Raw genomic sequence first — 9,487 nt, 5'->3', positions numbered from 1 at the left:
TGGGAGGACTGAATGTTTATCGCAGTCACTATAAAAATGTTTAAAAATGTTGGTGATCCACCATGCCTCGAAATGCTATCTGTACTGTCCCTTACAAATGTGTTGACCACTAGTGAGATTAACCACAGATGAACAGCACAGCATAAAATCAGTTTAGCAATTTTAGCATATTTAACCATTCCATTTGTTGCCATGGTTACTGGTGATGTCACCATTGCATCTTCTCTTTTTGCCCAGATGACTCAGAACATGTTTCAGGAGGGGTTGTATCAGGTGTTTTTTAAGGAACGCCCTTTGCCCCGCCCAGTTCAACCTGCGGCCTCGACCCCTCCAGAGCTAAAGGAAGCCAGATTGGTCCGCTGGTTCGGAACAGTCATCAACACTCGCCTTCTTCTATCTGGGGTAAAACAGATACCCCCGAAAACAGCTGCTAACCCTGCAGGATTGTGAGCGTTTACATGCATGATAAGCTGACAAAAGCCCTTTCGACATTTAAAGAAATGTTCCGGTTTCAATACAAGTTAAGCCCAATCGACAGCATTTGTAGGATAAAACTGATTACCACAAAAATGTATTTAGACTCTACTCTTCTATTCTTTAAAAAAAACAAAAACAAGCAAAAATCTGGGTCCCAGTGAGGCACTTATAATGGAAGTGAATGGGGGACAATTTTTGAATGTTAAAATACTCACAAAAGTATAGCAACAAGAGATAAAGGATAGGCGTGTAAACATGATTTTAGTGTGATAAAATCCCTTACAAACCTTTTTTGTGTAAAGTTATAGCCAATTTTACATTTGTGTTGCCATGACGATGTAGTGTCAAATCTACACCCCTGTTTACAGCTCAAATAACACATGAGTTTTACAGAAAAAATGATGTAAGTGCTTTTATAAAATTAAAAGCTGCATATTTCTACCTTTTAAATACTCCAAAAATTGGCCCCATTCGCTTCCATTGTAAGTGCTTCACTGGAACTTGATTTTTGCCTTTTATTTATTTTTATTTTGATTGTATCCCCTTTTCTTCCTAATTTTAAATGCCCAATTCCCACTGCATAGTTGGTCCTCGTGGTGGCGCGGTTGCTCAACTCAACCAGGGTGTTGGAGGACGAGTCTCAGTTGCCTCCGCTTCTGAGACCGTTAATCCGCGCATCTTATCACGTGACTCGTTGTGCATGACACCGCGGCGACTCACAGCATGTGGAGGCTCATGCTACTCTCCACGATCCACACACAACTCACCACACGCCCCATTGAGAGAACCACTAATCACCACCACGAGGAGGTTACCCCATGTGACTCTACCCTCCCTAGCAACCGGGCCAATTTGGTTGTTTAGGAGGCCTGGCTGGAGTCACTCATAACACTCTGGATTCAAACTCACGACTCCAGGCTTGCTAGTCAGCATCAAAACTGGCTGAGCTACCCAGGCCCCAGATTTTTGCTTTTTTTTTTTTAAGAAATGGTAGAAAAGGAGTCAAAGTTAATGTATGTGGTAATCAACATTATGCCACAAATGCTGTCGATTGATCTTAATGTGTATTGAACCCGTAATATTCCTTTAATCAGGTGTAGGATATGAATTATAGCTATCAACAACTACATTTTCACTAGTTTAAATGCTAATACTTGATATCAGTTATGGAATTACTTTTAGTCAAAATGCTTTGTAATGTATAATTTGTTGACATTACTTTAATTACACATGAAACTTATGATACACTTTATATAAGTTGGCCTTAACTACTATGTACTAGCATTAAATATATACAAGTATATGTATTTACAGTGTAACTACATGTTGTTCTGCAAATTGCCCACATTTGCTGCTACTGGGGTTGAGGTACGGGTAGGTTTAGGAGTAAGGGTAGGGTTAGGGTTAGGATTAGGGGTAAAGTTAACAGTGTGACTACAAATGTATTTATTAACAAATTATATTTGCACCAGTAAAAATGTTAGTTTATCATGATATGACAAAATTATTAAAGGAAATAGCCGCATCAAAAATGGAATTTAAACTGGTAGGATTTCACAATGATCATTCGCTCCTATTCAAAATGCAATTATACAGATATCCATAATTCATTTCTTACTAGTTTTAGTATTTAAATTGTGCATATCAGCACTTCTAACTAGTAAAAATTATTATTTTTGACATCAGTAATTATGTTGTAATTAGTATGATTAACTAGTGAAAATGCAAATTTTTCTATCTAGAAATGTATTTCCAACATTTTTAGAAATGCACGATTTATCGGCGGCCATATCGGTATCGGCCGATAAATTAGAGTTGTTCAAGTTATCGTTATTGCATGAGACATTGCTTTAGAAGATCATTCTGGACATGGGTCCATATTTTATTTATTAATGACAAACATGCATTTTGGTTCTTTATGTATGTCAAATCATGTTGTTCATGTTTACACTAGCTGCGTTTCCATCCAAGGATTTTTTTGCGGAAAAAGTTTTAGCGCATCAAAATAAAGCTGATGGAAACGCACATTATCGCTAAAATGTCACAAATGTCAACATAATATTTTTCCGTTTAACTCAAGCGCATAAACTCTGTCGATACATTAAATGTTGCGAAAAATTGGTTTGCTGATAAAATTTGCATTAATGCAAAATTTTGTGTCACATGACAGAGTTTGCCCCAACGGTGTTGTCATGACGACAGTATTGAAAGCCAATTAATTGTATGTGATTATGGATTGATCTTTACGGCATATAGATCCGATCTGCAAATGGGACACTTTCAGGAGTGCAACACAAATACCTCCTGCACATTGAACAAATGAATGGCCACTGTTTGTGATTAATTTAATCGCTGTATCCATCGGTTTGTTTATTAAAGTTGCTTTTTCACACCATTCAAAATAGATGGCAGTCACAGAATTAGCCACAACACAAAAAAACATCATTTCTGTGCACAAAGATAAAATAAAAAATAAATACACAATACTAGGAGAAAATCATCAGTGCTTTTCTTTCTTTCTTTCTTTCATTTTTTTTTTAACTTACAGCCCAATTCTATTAAATTATTGTTTAGTTTTGCTTTACAAAAAATGCTAAATCCCCTGTATTAAATAAAATAAATTACAAAACGAAAAAACTTCAACGCACACGTTGACTTCAACGCACACGTGGGAAATGACAGGGACACCTGGAAAGGCGTGATTGGGAGGAACGGCCTCCCTGATCTGAACTCAAGTGGATGTTTGTTATTAGACTTCTGTGCTAGTCATGGATTATCTATAACAAACACCATGTTCGAACATAAGGATGCTCATAAGTTTACGTGGTACCAGAGCACCCTAGGCCGAAGGTCGATTTTGTAATCGTGTCATCGGATCTGAGGCCATATGTTTTGGACACTCGGGTAAAGAGAGGGGCAGAGCTGTCAACCGATCACCATTTGGTGGTGAGCTGGGTCAGGGGGTGGGGAAAGACTCTGGACAGACCTGGGAAGCCCAAGCGAGTAGTGCGGGTGAACTGGGAACGTTTGGAGGAGGTCCCTGTCCACGAGATCTTCAACTCACATCTCCGGCGGAGTTTTTCAGGCATCCCTGCGGAGGTTGGGGACATTGAACCGGAGTGGGCGATGTTCAAAGCTTCCATTGCCGAAGCCGCGGTGGAGAGCTGCAGCCTCAAGGTTTTAGGTGCCGCAAGGGGTGGTAACCCTCGAACACCGTGGTGGACACTGGTGGTCAGGGAAGCCGTCCGACTGAAGAAAGAGGCCTTCCGGGATTTGTTGTCCCGGAGGTCTCCGGAGGCAGTTGCAAGGTACCGACAGACCTGAAGGGCTGCGGCCTCAGCCGTGAGGGAGGCAAAGCAGTGGGTGTGGGAAAAGTTCGGAGAAGCCATGGAGAAGGACTTTCGGTCCGCACCAAAGTGCTTCTGGAAAACCGTCCGCCACCTTAGGAGGGGGAAACGGGGAACCATTCAAGCTGTATACAGCAAAGATGGGACGCTGTTGACCTCAACTGAGGAGGTTATTGGGCGGTGGAAGGAACACTTTGAAGAACTCCTAAATCCAAACACGCCCTCTATGGTAGAGGCAGAGCCGGAGGATGATGGGGATCAGATTCTATTTCCCTGGGGAGGTCACTGAGGTAGTCAAACAACTCCGCAGTGGCAAAGCCCCGGGATTGATGAGATCCGACCAGAAATGCTGAAAGCTTTGGATGTGGAGGGGTGTCATGGATGACACGCCTCTTCAACATTAGCGTGGAAATCTGGGAAAGTGCCTAAGGAGTGGCAGAACGGGGTGGTGGTTCCCCTCTTCAAAAGGGGGATCAGAGAGTGTGTGCCAACTACAGGGGTATCACACTTCTCAGCCTCCCTGGTAAAGTTTACTCCAAGGTGCTGGAGAGGAGGGTTCGGCCGATTGTCGAACCTCGGATTGAAGAGGAACAATGCGGTTTTCGGTCCTGGCCGTGGAACGACGGACCAGATCTTTACACTTGCAAGGATCCTGGAGGGGCCTGGGAGTATGCCCATCCGGTCTACATGTGTTTTGTGGATCTGGAGAAGGCGTATGACCGGGTCCCCCGGAGAGACTGTGGGAGGTGCTGCGGAGTACGGGGTGGGGGTCCCTTCTTAGGGCGATCCAATCCCTGTACGTCCAAAGCGAGAGCTGTGTCCGGGTCCTCGCACGCAGTCGAGTTCATTCCATGTGGGGTTGGTCTCCGCCAAGGCTGCGCTTTGTCACCAATCCTGTTTGTGATATTCATGGACAGGATATCGAGGCGTAGTCGGGTGGGGAAGGTGTGCTGGTTCGGTGGGCTGGGGATCTCATCGCTGCTTTTTGCAGATGATGTTGTCTTCATGTCATCATCGGTCCGTGACCTTCAGCTCTCACTGGATCGCTTGGCAGTCGAGTGTGAAGCAGCTGGGATGAGGATTAGCACCTCTAAATCTGAGGCCATGGTTCTCAGCAGGAAACCGATGGAGTGCGTACTCCAGGTAGGGAATGAAGTTTTGCCCCAAGTGAAGGAGTTCAAGTACCTCGGGGTCTTGTTCTCGAGTGAGGGACAATGGAGCGGGAGGTTGGCCGGAGAATCGGGCAGCGGGGCGGTATTGCACTCGCTCTATCACACCGTTGTCACGAAAAGAGAGCTGAGCCGAAAGGCAAAGCTCTCGATGGACCGGTCAATTTTTGTTCCTACCCTCACCTATGGTCATGAAGGTTGGGTCATGACCGAAAGAACTAGGTCGCGAGTACAAGCGGCCGAAATGGGCTTCCTCAGAAGGGTGGCGGGCTTCTCCCTTAGAGATAGGGTGATGAGCTCAGTCATCCGTGAGGAGCTCGGAGTAGAGCCGCTGCTCCTTTGCGTTGAAAGGAGTCAGTTGAGGTGGTTTGGGCATCTGGTAAGGATGCTCCCTAGGGAGGTGTTTCAGGCACGTCCAGCTGGGAGGAGGCCTCGAGGAAGACCCAGGACTAGGTGGAGAGATTACATCTCCACACTGGCCTGGGAACGCCTCGGGGTCCCCCAGTCAGAGTTGGTTAATGTGGCTCGGGATAGGGAAGTTTGGGGCCCCCTGCTGGAGCTGCTGCCCCCGCGACCCGACTTCGGATAAGCGGTTGAAGATGGATGGATGGACAAAACGAAAAAAGCATTAAATGAAAAAAAATTAATTACCAAACGAAAAATATATATATTTTTAGACCTATATATGCCTTTTCTTTACACAAACTTAAATTAGCCGTACCCTGTCCTGTAGATGAATACAGTCGGCTGAATGACGTTCTCAGAATGTTCTAGACTTTCCTCAAGACTATAGGCCTAATATCTGAACTATTTGTCCAATGCTGAGTTCACTTTCAGAAAACGAGTTTTTGAACATTTTAAATGATTAAATATTTTGAATCTAACCCTATTTACCTCAGATCGCATTTACTGCTTCTTCAGAAAATATAATTTGCCTTATGAAGCTAAAATTGATTTGAGATGATAATCTAGTTCCGTTGGTGGTTAAAAGTTGCTGGAGAAATATGCGTACCTTTTTTAGGTATGACGTCATCACGCACACCATTTTTAGCGGTAAAAGGCCATTTTAATGGAAACGGGCGGCAAATGTTGCAATTTTTCCCCGCATTTTCACTGTCGATATCAAAATAGCGCGAAAGGTGGATGGAAACTGAGTTTGAGACTTGTTTGCATTGTTTATTGAGGTCTTTTGACTGGTTTGGAGTGTGTGCAATGCACTTTATTTATTAAAGTAGCTCACTCACATAATAAACTGCAGTCAACAGAGTCCATTTTTAAAAGTAAGTTGTCATATCTGAATGTAAAATGTATTTATTTAACTGGTTCAAAGTAGGCTACGTTTAGTGAACGATTATGGGAAAACAACATTTTGGATGTTTCCTTAAAGTTTCCTTGTGTTCTGCAATTAAAGTTATTTGCAGTTAATATAAAAGCGGTTATCCACGTTACATGTTTACATTTGTAATGCTCTGGAGTGGCATTTTAAGCCTTTTGTTTTTTTAATCAGGAACACAAAATGTTTATATCCAGAGTTAGATTTATCAGCAAATATATCGGTAACTGGCCTCCGGATAGAATGAATTATCGGTTTTGCCAAAATTCCCATATTGGTGCATCCCTATAGATTTTGATAGATATGTGGGAATTGATTTCAGATATTAATAAATTAATTATGTATATCTGCTATTAGTTTTTGTAGTTAGTCAGTGGATTGGTATGCATGTAAATGTGCTCTTTACTCTTAATGAGGTACGTCTGCAATGACATTGTAATAATTCTTGTTTTTTTTCCTCTCCCTGTGTGTCTCTTTCTTTCTCTCTCAGGTTGTTCAGATATTCAGTGCTGTCTCCTGTATTCTCTGCACCATTTCTTACACTTGTTTGAGTTTCGGCTGTTCTGTGTCTATGTCGACTCCAGTATGGTGTGGCTTGTTGGTAAATTCTCCCATCACATTACAGGCTCTCAAAATTGTTTCGTGACTGCTAAAAACAGCCAAAAATTCACATAATATCTGCATCTTCGGAACTCCACAGATTTCTGTACAAACATGCAAGAGAATTGTTATAATGCTTTCGGCTACCAATAAGTAGCCTCAAAATATGGACCCCTTCAGTGACGTTCAACAACTGAGTTAATAATTCGTTGTTTATCAATCCAAATGTACCAACAACATTCCACAAGGTCTCAATATCTGTGAATTTGTTTGTGTGTGTCTCAGTATGTCGTCACGGGGTCACTGACAATAGAGGTCCAAAGGAAACCAAATAAAATCAAAGTGAGTGTTCCTGAATTTGTATGTTTGTTAAAGGGATAGTTCACCTAAAAATGAAAATTCTCTCATCATTTACTAACCCTCGTGATATCCCAAGTGTGTCTGACTTACTTTCTTCAGCAGAACACATTTGAAGATAAATACTAAAATATCTCAGCTCAGTAGGTCCTTAAAATGGAAGTGGATGGTGATCAGACGTTTCAAGCTCAAAAAATCACAGACAGTTAACATAAACATCATCCATACCACTCCAGCGGTTAAATTAATGTCTTCCAAAGTGAAACGATCACTTTTGGTGCCAAAATGAAACGATCACTTTTGGTGCCAAAATATGAATATTTAAGTACTTTTTAACTCTGATTCATGCTTCCGGTATGCGCATGTGACGTAATCGCGTTGGCACATGTGACACACCCGGAAGAGCAGCGCTGTTTACAACTGAGGAGGAGGATCGTTGTACAGAAGCTTTGTTGGTTTTGGTTTAGATCTGTATTTGTATCTGTATATTTTTCACAATGTGAGATTACGTCTGTAACATGCCAACGTGAATACGTCACATGAGAGACAGTGTGAACTCCACCTTCTCGTGAACCCGCATACTTCTGCTGACAGGAAGCGATGATTTATAGTTCAAAAGTGACCTTTTTTGCACCAAAAGTGATCATATCGCTTTAGAAGACATTAATTTAACCGCTGGAGTTGTATGGATGATGCTTATGTGATTTTTGGAGCTTCAAAGGTCTGATCACCATCCACTTGCATTTTTAAGGACCTACTGAGCTGAGATATTTTTCTGTTTTTCTTCAAATGTGTTCTGCTGAAGAAAGAAAGTCAGACACAGATATCATGAGGGGGTGTAAACAATCTTAAATATCCCTTTAAAGATTCTATATTATGCATTTCTGTGCAAATTGACAAAACATAATGGGTCCAGTACTTGTTTGATTAAGGTGAGATCTGTGCTGTATTTCAGGTCATCACTCTGATGGGTCTGATCATCGTCAGCTTGCTGTTTGCAGTCTGTTCTTTCATCACCTTCGTACTGAAGTCCAAAGCACTAGGGAAAATCAACACTCAGCAGGTGTGTGTATAGTTTAGCAGTGCAATAATGCAGACAACATCACAGATGATTCAACACTGTTTCTGTGTGAGTGTGTGTATCTAATCGATCTCTGTCTCTGTCTCAGCGCATTGGTGTGTATGTGGTCAAGGGCAGCTGTATACTGTTCATCCTCCAGTGTATGTTCACAGCCATGTACATACTTTTTCTTACTTGGAGAGGTCTGAGGAGCTACAGCGCCCCTTCAGACAAGACTACAGCAGAGTAATGCAGGTACAACACACTGTGCCTTTATGGATACACTGTCATACAGAGTCTAGGAAACATATTACTATAAATGTGCTTAAAGGAATCTTCCGAGTTCAATATAAGTTAAGCTCAATCAGCAGCATTTGTGTCATATTTTTAAAAAGAAGCAAAAATGGAGGTTCCAGTGTGTCACTTACAATAGAAGTGAATGGGGCCAGTTTTTGGAGGGTTTAAAAGCAGAAATGTGATGCTTAGAATTTTATAAAAGCACTTACATTAATTCTTATGTTTAAACTGGTGTATTATTTGAATTGTTGTGTTGTCTAAATAGTCAATTTCTGGGATTACAGCGTTGACGGCTTTATGTTATGACATCATCATGTCAACGAAGTTGTTAAAATAGCTATAACTTTACACAGAAAATGTTTGTAAGGGATTTTATCACACTTAAATCATGTTTAAACGCATATCCTTTATGTCTTGTTGCTATACTTTTGAAACAGTGAGTATTTTAACGTTTACCGATAAACGGTAAATTGACCCGAACTTGTGTTGAGCCCGGAATATTCCTTAAATATTTAATCTCTTTGTGTTTTAGGAGTCAGACGATCATACAAATCCACTACTGGACAATGAACATTTCAGCCTTTGAAAAACGAAACCAAAGGAAACAAATGGAAACACTTCACCCTAATTTATGGCTTGCTTTATTTGGGAGTCATCTAGAAAAATGAAAAGTTCATTGTTTAGCATTTGCAACCAGGTTTATTAGTATAAGATGTAATGCGTAACATAGTTATAAACTGCATATACTGTATGTTTTGGACAGTTTTAAAGCATTTATATTATGTACATCCCTATGCATAGAGTTTATGAGGGTCAAATGGACCCCATGTGTGATTTTCTTTATTTA

General features: G+C 41.3%; 1 protein-coding gene across 1 annotated transcript; it reads left to right on the top strand.

Moving 5' to 3' along the window:
* Nucleotides 1–177: 177 nt before the first annotated feature.
* On the top strand, nt 178–9,226 carry si:dkey-30c15.13 (uncharacterized protein LOC558731 homolog). Its single transcript, XM_052097273.1, is given in 7 exon segments — nt 178–402; nt 6,817–6,927; nt 7,212–7,268; nt 8,239–8,346; nt 8,453–8,567; nt 8,570–8,598; nt 9,173–9,226. Coding segments are annotated over 7 exon segments (684 nt in total). The 5' UTR covers nt 178–192.
* The last annotated feature ends 261 nt before the right edge of the window (nt 9,227–9,487 follow it).

The sequence above is a fragment of the Xyrauchen texanus genome, chromosome 29, assembly GCF_025860055.1.
Source record: "Xyrauchen texanus isolate HMW12.3.18 chromosome 29, RBS_HiC_50CHRs, whole genome shotgun sequence".
NCBI classification, from domain to species: Eukaryota; Metazoa; Chordata; class Actinopteri; order Cypriniformes; family Catostomidae; genus Xyrauchen; species Xyrauchen texanus.
The sequence above is the reverse complement of the archived record's forward strand: the minus strand, read 5'-3'. Positions and strand labels throughout refer to the sequence as shown.